Raw genomic sequence first — 10,834 nt, 5'->3', positions numbered from 1 at the left:
CTCCTGTTTATCCCCTTCAAGCGAAGATTAATGTTTACATCTGGGCGCATAATGTTCCCAACGTGATGTGTCGATGATGACGTCATGGTCGACGCACTCCATCCTTACCCCGAGACGCAACCTGATATTTCCTAGCCTGGAGGTCCCCAGTCTCTCCCTGGGAAGCCGAGGGTGAGGGTGTTATTTTGTGTTCTCCGCTTTGTGTTCACTTATTATTGTTTTGTATGTTATTTTATAGATATTTAAGTCCAATACTCGAAGAATAAATGTCATTCAGATGCATGTTGTTGGGAGAGAAGTTTGTGTGATGTATTCAAGCGCGTTAGTGAAATGAGTTTGTTATTAACAATATTCTGAAAAATGTCATGAGTTGACGTCACTTAATTGTTTGTGGAATTGTTGTCTTGTGATTGTTTACCACACTTGATTGGCACCACTGTCACCCATCACATGGTTGGCAACACTGTCACCCATCACATGGTTGGCAACACTGTCACCCATCACATGATTGGCAACACTGTCACCCATCACATGGTTGGCAACACTGTCACCCATCACATGGTTGGCAACACTGTCACCCATCACATGGTTGGCAACACTGTCACCCATCACATGATTGGCAACACTGTCACCCATCACATGGTTGGCAACACTGTCACCCATCACATGGTTGGCAACACTGTCACCCGTCACATGGTTGGCAACAGTCACCCGTCACCAGGTAGACTACCGCTGTCACCCATCACCAGGTAGACTACCAATGTCACCCGTCACCAGGTAGACTACCACTGTCACCCATCACCAGGTAGACTACCACTGTCACCCATCACCAGGTAGACTACCACTGTCACCCATCACCAGGTAGACTACCACTGTCACCCATCACCAGGTAGACTACCACTGTCACCCATCACCAGGTAGACTACCACTGTCACCCATCACCAGGTAGACTGCCACTGTCACCCATCACCAGGTAGACTACCACTGTCACCCGTCACCAGGTAGACTACCACTGTCATCCATCACCAGGTAGACCACCACTGTCACCCATCACCAGGTAGACTACCACTGTCACCCGTCACCAGGTAGACTACCACTGTCACCCGTCACCAGGTAGACTACCACTGTCACCCGTCACCAGGTAGACTACCACAGTCACCCGTCACCAGATAGACTACCACTGTCATCCATCACCAGGTAGACCACCACTGTCACCCGTCACCAAGTAAACTACCACAGTCATCCATCACTCACTATTCCTATCACTTATCACAGCGCACTAATAAATCAATTATAGGCAATAAAAGCAAAAAACATAAGTAAAAATAGGGCTATAGGCCTATTTGAATTTGTCGAGAGGGCATCAGAGGGGAAATATTAATTTAAATTACTTTCAAAGGCTTCACTGAGTCACCAAAAAGGCAGCCAGTCCCCCCGTCCTCCCTGGTCTAGGACATTCAAATCATACTGTTTATATTTTTTGGAAATTTAGCTGTACATGTGGGTGGTGGAATCAAACTTTTTCTCTGGACTGTGCAGACAGACAGAGAATCTGATAGATAGCGAATCTGACAGTGGAATAAAATTTAGACGAAACTAGCGACACTAAGAGAAAGAAACCTTGAGAGAAAGTAAGAGAGAGGAAGAAACCTTGAGAGAAAGTAAGAAAGAGGAAGAAACCTTGAGAGAAAGTAAGAGAGAGGAAGAAACCTTGAGAGAAAGTAAGAAAGAGGAAGAAACCTTGAGAGAAAGTAAGAGAGAGGAAGAAACACTTGATTAGTAAGAGCAGGCAGCAACACTAAGGGCTCAGAAGCCTAGCTCCGGGCGGCCAAAATGTAAACAGAACAATGAGAGAAGGTCTTCAAGTCTGGTGATGCGTCATAATTACATTGTATCCTGCCTCAGTCTTGGCCTTGTCTCTCGCTCTCCTGGTGCAGCTCACTGTAGCGGGAGGGGGAAGGAGTCATCAGTGTAGCGGGGGACGACCACTGTAGCGGGAGGAGGGGGAAGGAGTCATCAGTGTAGCGGGGGACGACCACTGTAGCGGGAGGAGGGGGAAGGAGTCATCAGTGTAGCGGGGGACGACCACTGTAGCGCGGAGGGGGAAGGGGTCATCAGTGTAGCGGGAGACGATCACTGTAGCGCGGAGGGGGAAGGGGTCATCAGTGTAGCGGGAGACGATCACTGTAGCGCGGAGGGGGAAGGGGTCATCAGTGTAGCGGGGGACGACCACTAGCGCGGAGGGGGAAGGGGTCATCAGTGTAGCGGGAGACGACCACTGTAGCGAGAGGAGGGGGAAGGAGTCATCAGCGTAGCGGGGGACGACCACTGTAGCGCGGAGGGACGGGGGAATGGAGTGGTGGTGGGGGGTGAACTAGACACGACTATCAGGTTGACCTATGCCTATCTTAACACCACTATACTAGTGAAGTCAAGAGCCAGACATAGAGTTTGTCGAGATACAGATCATTTCTCTACATAGACGGCTGGTCAAGTGTTATCGTATCACCAGTACCTAACCTGCCCTCCCACCGTGTTCAGAGCGCTGTACTAATTTACATAACGCATCCTGCCAGGCACGGGCAGACGTGTGTGAGTGGCCATGTGTGGAGGCGTGGTGGTGATCGTGACCCGCTGGTGGCTGGCGTGGCTGCTCTGGACTGTGGCGTGTGTCATGGCTCTCCTGGGCGCCAACCTCTCCCCCTCGTGGCTCCTGGCGCCCCAGGCCACCGCCCCGACGACGCCTCGACCCCTGGCTCTTGACACCCCGTATGGGCAACACCACCACACCTTCACAAACAGCCTGCAGGAACAGGCTTCCGGTAAGGGTGGTAGAGGTATAGCCATCTGTTCTATAAACCTGTGTGTATAATGTCTTATGATAATATTTTTTTTCTTAAGCTAACAGTTCTCGTTACAGTTAATTATCCAATGGCCTGCTCCTCTTTGAACTATTTTGTATTTGAAAGATTACAAATTTTATTTTTGTTTTCATTTATAGCTCTGTATCTATGTACACTGTTTACAAATAATTTAGTAATTTGAATAAGTTGATAATATTTCTTGCTACATATTTTAGCCAGCTAGTTACGTGTATCGTAAATTATGTGTCAACTTTAATCAAATATTTATCTTGACGTAACGTAACTTACATATGCACTTTTTAATTAACACTTTTTTATTTATTTATTTATTTATTTATTTATATACAAGAAGGTACATTGGGTTTGTGAGAATACATAGCATAGTACAGTATTTACACTCTTGTAAAACCACTAGTACGCGCAGCGTTTCGGGCAGGAACATCTGCAGAATTTAGGTACATCTGCATTTATGCAGCTGCCCTAGACTATAACAGTAATTATGCAGCTATCCTAGAATATGACTAATGATACAGCTGTCCTGGAATATAACAGTAATGATGCAGCTGTCCTAGAGGGTATGGGGTGCATAATAAATGAACTAAATGCTCCCCTAGATACATAGTGTATTTAGCTACGTGATGCTAAAAGATCCCATCACACACAATGTTTATATACAGGGCCTTGTGTTAAGTATAGTCTGCACTGGCAAACTTTGGATGCATTTGAGGATATCCTCAGTTGTGTTAGATTCACCAACTCGGAACAAAAGTTCAAAGTAGCTCTACTGTCCTGGTCGAGGACCGAGCCCTCAGAGACGTTGAGCCATGAAATCATCGCAAGGTAACCACAGCACGGGCTATGGTGAGCCCGTAGTGGACTTACCTGGCACAGGAGCGGGGCTGTAACTGATGAAGATATATCCTCAGGAATTAATATAGTACTTTGCAAAGCTCCAGTTACCTCATGCCGGCAGGTCTGAAAGGTCTTTGAATTGGCATTCAGTAATGTGGTGTGTGAGATCATGACTAATTTCCTGCTCGCAGAGTTTGCACCTGGAGTGCTCAGGATTGGGAGGGTCGCCACCTGCCACAGGTAAAGGTAATCCCAACCTGATCCTGGCAACCACTGTGTCGCACTGTCTGGTGGGCCTTTTGTGCTCACCGCATATGTAAGTTGCTGAGCTTACATATGCAGCTTAGAGATTGTACTTGAGGTCGTTTTCGAACCCATTGTTGATTACAATAATTCATTATAAATAATTAAACTGTAATTTAGCTAAATGAATTTTGGGGTTCAGTTCCAGAGCCCATTATATGTACCTCTAACCTTTTTAGAGGTTTTAGAGAGAGGCTTTTTAGAGTTTTTTTTTTATTTTTTTTTACCCCGCAGGATTGGTATGGGGTACATATTAAATTATCTCAATTATATTTGACTCGCTAAACAGTTGACAAATAACAACCAGTGCTGAAGGTGTGGCCCTACACAGGCCGTGTGTTGCTCTGAGAGTCAGACGGTCTTTTAGGCTTCAAAAAGCCGACTTGTTTATGAGGACGGTTAGTTGAGGCTATCTCCGCCCATCTGTACACGCTCTCATGCCTCAGCTTGGTCGCTGTTTCCTCCCTCACCTATGTTAGATATAGATTTAGAGGCTTTATTCGTAACACTTTATAGAAATCGTTACGATTCCGGCTGGAGTGCACAGGTGTGCGGCAGGGTAGATGAAACTTGCACTGCTGTACACCTGTTTAGTTCAGCCTCGGCTCCCCATTCTTAGAACATCTGCTTCCCTACCTCGACCCTCGTGCCATTCCTTTCTTACCCAGCCATCCCTTACCCACCCTCACCTCTGGTACACACCGGGAGGCAACTCCCCCTTCCCCCTGACTCAGCGTGCCTGTCCGGCCCTCTCCCATCACCCTCCTTCCTGACCCGTCGACCTCTTCCACTCCCTCCCTCTAAGTCGTGTTTATCCGCTCTTTCATTAGCAGCGTCAGCAGCCTTCCCCTGCCCTCTCTTTCCTTCTCTTCCCCTCCCATCCCGTTTACTTCTCATTCCCCTCCCACTTTTACCTTCTTTTGAACACTCCTTCCCATTTCCTCTTTCCTTGTTTTTTTTATTGTTTCTGACTTGTTGGTAGGCTAGAACTTAGCCTTCACAGAGCTCGTATAAAAAATTAATTTTCTCTGAAATACGACCCGGCTCACAGCCGGGTCCCCAATTACTGCTCAGTGAACAAGAGCGGACCTAGTCATTGAGGTACCCAGAAACGACGGGGGTCGAACCTGGTTGGAATTGTTTGCAAGGCATATCTCGCCCCTCCTCCCTTCCCCCCCCCCCTGGCTGTCCCTGTCCCCCCCCCTCTCTCTCTCTCTCTTTCTCTCTGTCTCTGTCTCTGTCTCTGTCTCTCTCTCTCTCTCTGTCTCTCTCTGTCTCTCTCTCTCTCTCTCTGTCTCTCTCTCTGTCTCTCTCTCTGTCTCTCTCTCTCTCTCTCTCTCTCTCTCTCTCTCTCTCTCTCTCTCTCTCTCTCTCTCTCTCTCTCTCTCTCTCTCTCTCTCTCTCTCTCTCTCTCTCTCTCTCTCTCTCTCTCTCTCTCTCTCTCCCTCTCCAAAAACTATACAAATCAATGTAATTAAACTTAATTTAATTTAATTTCATAGTTCCCTCAAAATAAGGTATATTGATTTAGGTTTAAAGACTAAGGAATGCTGAATAATGGCTGTGAGAGAGAACACGAGAAAAGGGAAAGGAGAAGGAATCTGGGAAGGCAGTGTGAGCACACACAGTCCTGGGAAGATGGCCTTAACCCGGTGATACATGCCATGACCCCCCACACCCGCCCGGTCTCCGCTAGGCTGCCCGTGAGGCAGGGAACCTGACGGCGTCCTTCCTCAGGGTTCACACACTGGGCGTAGCCTTCAACTTATTTTGATGCCCCCACCGTGAGGGGCATAAGTCTTCGCCCTCTTGGAGGGGCATCCTTGTACCCATTGGTCCCTTGCCAACCCTTCGGCCCGTCCACCGTAACGGTCGTACTTACCAAATTCGGGATGATAATTCTTCCGCTTGACGAGCAGAGCGGGAATGGAATGTAGTGTGGTAGCACACTACACAACACATACATAGTTGTATGTGCTGTGTAATGGTACCCAAAAAGATCCCAGGATGCAACCCGATTACGTCAGAATGACGTCACATCTCACACAGCAGATATTTATATATAAACACAAATTTCTGATATTTTTCGTCATGTTTCGTTAGGCTAAGATAGGATTCGTTAGAATATTATAAGTGTAGCAATGACGTAGCTTACCTACTCTTGGAAGGGTCGGGGATGGGGGGGGGGGCAAACATTTAAGAAACCATTTTCTGTGAAATATTTGGACGTGAATGAGTCGTCTCTAGATACTTGGAACTTAATTTTTTTTTAATCACATATAGTAATGTTGGGTATTTGAGAAGTTTCTATAACACAATATACACTCGATCAGTTTTGCTCCGTGTAAACTCTCAATGTACTTGTAGTCTAACGTAGCAATGAAGTATTACTTCTGTCTGTTTATCAGACTGCATGAACACAAATATTCCCACTTTGGTAGCCTAAGATAGTCGAAGAAATAGCTAAAGAAGATATCAAATTTATTCTCGTGATGTATTGTTCTTTTACGTTGCAAACCTATGATCAATGCAAAGTTACACAGAACAAGATAATCAATTAGATTTTTTAAATTAATAATTGATAATTAACGCATCTCCATCAGGGCGAGGAGGGCCGCTGGTGGAGCAGCGAGCCTCATTGGGTCTCTGGCTCCGATGTGCCCTAATGGGCTCCGAACCCCGCACCGCACTACACTGTGGCGTCTACGTCACCAATGTACCAGACCTGCCTGCAGCTCAGGTGTGTTCCGTAAAATCAGACTTGCCTCCAACCCAGGTGTGTACAGTGCAGTGTATTAGAGCCAGAGTTGTCTCCAGGTGTGTAACGTTCAGTGGACCTACTGGAAGCCTACTGTCTGGCTGTTTGAAACCACTGGATCCTCAGACAATTATCTACAACATGGCATTGTGGTCGACAGGTTTGCGCGTTACGGAGCCAAAAGCGGACAGTTTTGTGTGTGTGTGTGTGTGCGTGATTTTTAACCCAGTTACCTTTAGAACTTCTGTATAATTAGCAACAATCTTTTGGAGCTAGCCATATTGGCAATTTTGCAAAAAAGTATCTAATATTTTGTCCTCGGAAGGATTGGTATCCCCGAGTAATTGGTACCATTGATGTGTACTTCCATAGGTGGGCCTGTAAGGTCGAGCGTCAGCTCCTAAGCCCCTCTTTCTGAACCTTCAGTAGTTTAAGTCAGTGATTATTTTTTCCTTAATATTATTTTCATAGAAATTAGTGTACTGTATTGCGCTTCAATGACTTCCTTCTTCTGGTTTAAATTTATTTATTACTCTTACGCTACAGGCACCTAATTGTGCTTGTGGGGGTTGAGCTTTGGCTCTTTGGTTCCGCCTCTTAATTTCCAATCTCCTGTTGTACAGAAGTTTCGAAGTTTAGAGGCGGAATTTAATTAACCATCATATCTACATCTGAAGCTGTGTATGGTGTCAGTCAAGTTATCTTATAGAAGGTGACATTTGTGGGATGGTGTCAGCGACAGTTGTCAGCCAGGTTATCTTACAGGTGGTGGCGTTGGTGGGGGTGGTGTCAGCGACAGTTGTCAGCCAGGTTATCTTACAGGTGGTGGCGTTGGTGGGGGTGGTGTCAGCGACAGTTGTCAGCCAGGTTATCTTACAGGTGGTGGCGTTGGTGGGGGTGGTGTCAGCGACAGTTGTCAGCCAGGTTATCTTACAGGTGGTGGCGTTGGTGGGGGTGGTGTCAGCGACAGTTGTCAGCCAGGTTATCTTACAGGTGGTGGCGTTGGTGGGGATGGTGTCAGCGACAGTTGTCAGCCAGGTTATCTTACAGGTGGTGGCGTTGGTGGGGGTGGTGTCAGCGACAGTTGTCAGCCAGGTTATCTTACAGGTGGTGGCGTTGGTGGGGGTGGTGTCAGCGACGGTACTGACGGTGGTGTCCTGTTTAGCCATCTGCAGTTCAGCATGTCTTCGCCTCATCAATGGCAGCAATTGGTTCACCATCATCAGCACCATGCAGGCCACAGCTGGTAAGTGGAGGGGGGAGAGGCCAGAAAGTTTGAGGAAGACGCGGAGAGGGAGGTCAGTTATTTAATTTAAATTTTCTTATGCATGTTGGCTTGGGGACCATTCAAGCTTGACGCACAAATGACGGCACATGCGGCCCCAGCATGCTGAAGTGATTTGATGAAATATCTGTGCCCAAAATAGTCAAGAGTGCTGTCGGGTATTGGGGTTAAGAGTCAGACGATTTAGGATAAAAACCCACACTTGTGTTTTGGTGAAATTTATGTAAGGAATTTACACAAAGTCTTTCGCACTCTTCTGAGTGAATTATCAAAGTCGGAATGTGTGATTAGGACGAGACTTAATTACGTCTCAACGTCTAATCCAATAATATTGTACAGTTTGTTGGCAAGTGTCTTACCACTGTGCCACGGAGACTGCAAAGTTGTCTAATACATACTTGTGGTAGCGTGTGTTATTAGTGAATATGCTACCAAATCTGGCCCTGTATCTTGTCGAGGTGCTTAAGACTTATGAAAGTCTTAATCCGGCCTCATGGGTGTAGGTATAATCCCTGTGGTGCGAATAGGCTCCTTGTTATAATAATAATAATAATAATTTATTTATGAACAGTACATACATAGTTGCAGCGTTACAGTACAAACATTCTGTTAGATTTAAAGATAGAGGTAGTACATACAATACCTAAAGCCACTAGTACGCATAGAGTTTCGGGCAATGTTAATGAGCCATGTAGCCTTGTGGTAGATTTTGGAACAGGTTTAAAAATCAGAGGGAAGAGGTTGAAATTGGGCGCAGTTTCGAAAACTAACGTGTATAGTCGATAAGTAATATAACGTGTATAGTAACATAATCGACTTGAGAATGGTCCAGGACGGACCGAAACGTCGTCGTCCCTTTATCTTCTAGTGTGTGGTCTGGTCAACAGCGTGTATAACTTTTCTAAACATTTCTATACATATGTCCTGATGCCAGAGGATGATTCCAGTTGTCTTGTTTCAAAACAATATACCCTCGAAGTTTTCTTTTAGTATATGCATTTGTGTCTTCCTAAAGAACTGTTCAAGAAATAGTGATAGAAAATGCGGTATAATTAGGGGTAAATCAAGAAAATTACGAAACGTGATGTCACGCTCCTGTGCATTAATCTCTTATCGTGCAGGATGATGCAACAAGCTCCTACATTATTTTAATTAACTTATTTTCTATAAAAGTTTTAGCTTCTATATAAAAGTTTTAGCTTCCTATTGTAATGTTGGTCAAATAATTATTCATTAATTATGATATGTCAGTTATTATTAATTTTAGAGATTAATAATCAAATTTCAATTATGTTTTCTAGTACTAAATGCCAATTGATGTTAGTCTCAGCCTAATCCCATTAACCTAAAAAAATGATCAACTGAAATTGGTTTCGATCCTGATTCTGTGGACCCAAAGGTGCCAATTGATGTTAGTCTCCAGCTCAAGGTTAAAAATTGCATTCAGTTTTATTTTGGTGTTAGTGTTGTATAATGACATTTATTTATAATTAAATTTTCTGCTCGGACTATGGTATAGCTTTAAAATGATGTAGGCCTATATATAAACAGGCATTCCTAACATTCATGTTTATTTAAAATAAACAGATTTCTACATTAATAATTGTGTTTAGCACGAGCACACATGAATTTTGGTTTCACTCCATATGTAAAACATGCATACTTATCTGATAGGCCTACTCACTCTCATCGTCCCTCTCCCTATGCTGCTACCACCACTACTACTAACTACCACTACCATCACTGTTCCCTCCAATTCAACAAATGGCGTAATTGCTATCACCACTAACATTGCCCCCCACGCTGTTGACAGGTGTCTTGAGCTTGGCAGGTGTGGCAGCCTTCCCTGGGGCTTGGGACTCGCCTCGGGTGCAGAACCTGTGCGGGGCCGACGCAGGTGTGTATTACTCCAGCAGGTGTACTGTAGGCTGGGCCACCTACATCACCCTGGCCGCCAGCATCGGTCTCCTGCTCTGTACCTGCCTCTCCTCCTTTGCCGCTAAGTCGACCACCACTGAAGACGTCGCCGACGAAGTAAGCAAGGGCAACAATGTCATATGTCTCATATAGCGAGAAACCCACACTTGCTTATTCTGAGTTTTGTGTGATTTGGTCTTAGCATTCTCATTTCTCAGGAAAACTGACCATTACTCAATTTGGGTCATGTAAGGATATTTATTGATCGTTTTTTATCACTATGGGTGGTGACTGGTGAGACAGCTATTGATGTCCATGACTTCACTTAAAGTTCTAGAGGTTGGTTTAAGGGAAACGTTACCTAAAATCATTACTAAAAGTTCTAGAGGCCTCAGGCCTCTAGAACACGTTGATAAACTGACTGACACATGAGCCGATAGGTGCTCATCCAGTTGTATTAATAGCATAAGTTTGTTCCTTCAATTTCCTCTGAAATACAACTTAACATATTTAAAGGAATACCAGTCATATACTTTCAGCAATATTGCTGTTCAGTACATGTAACAGTGTTTGGAAATGTATTATATAAAGGATTTTTTATCGCGGTAACAATAATCACCCAGAGCTATTTAGCTTGTAATATGATTAACTTGGCTTTTTAGAGTTTAATATGTATCATATATATGTGGATATGTCTCTGATTCAAACTTCGTGTCAATGTGTAGATTCTTAAACATATTTGAGAAGACGTTTCTTAGTTTCTAGCTTATGGTCACACCTTGAGATAGACAGTATTTCAAAGAGGAATTTTACTACTGTGTATTATCTGTTCAAAATAAAGTATTCCAATTTCAA

At 44.6% G+C, this 10,834-nt stretch overlaps 1 protein-coding gene across 1 annotated transcript; it reads left to right on the top strand.

The window, feature by feature from the left end:
- Positions 1-39: 39 nt before the first annotated feature.
- Positions 40-10,834, top strand: LOC123747302 (LHFPL tetraspan subfamily member 2a protein). The gene is made up of 5 exons (XM_045729403.2): positions 40-171; positions 2,577-2,822; positions 6,623-6,759; positions 7,885-8,023; positions 9,876-10,834. The coding sequence occupies exons 2-5, from the start codon at positions 2,603-2,605 to the stop codon at positions 10,130-10,132; spliced, it is 753 nt and encodes a 250-aa protein (XP_045585359.1). The 5' UTR covers positions 40-171; positions 2,577-2,602; the 3' UTR covers positions 10,133-10,834.

The sequence above is a fragment of the Procambarus clarkii genome, chromosome 94, assembly GCF_040958095.1.
Source record: "Procambarus clarkii isolate CNS0578487 chromosome 94, FALCON_Pclarkii_2.0, whole genome shotgun sequence".
NCBI lineage: Eukaryota > Metazoa > Arthropoda > Malacostraca > Decapoda > Cambaridae > Procambarus > Procambarus clarkii.
Note: the sequence above shows the minus strand (reverse complement) of the source record. Positions and strands in the feature narration are given on the sequence as shown.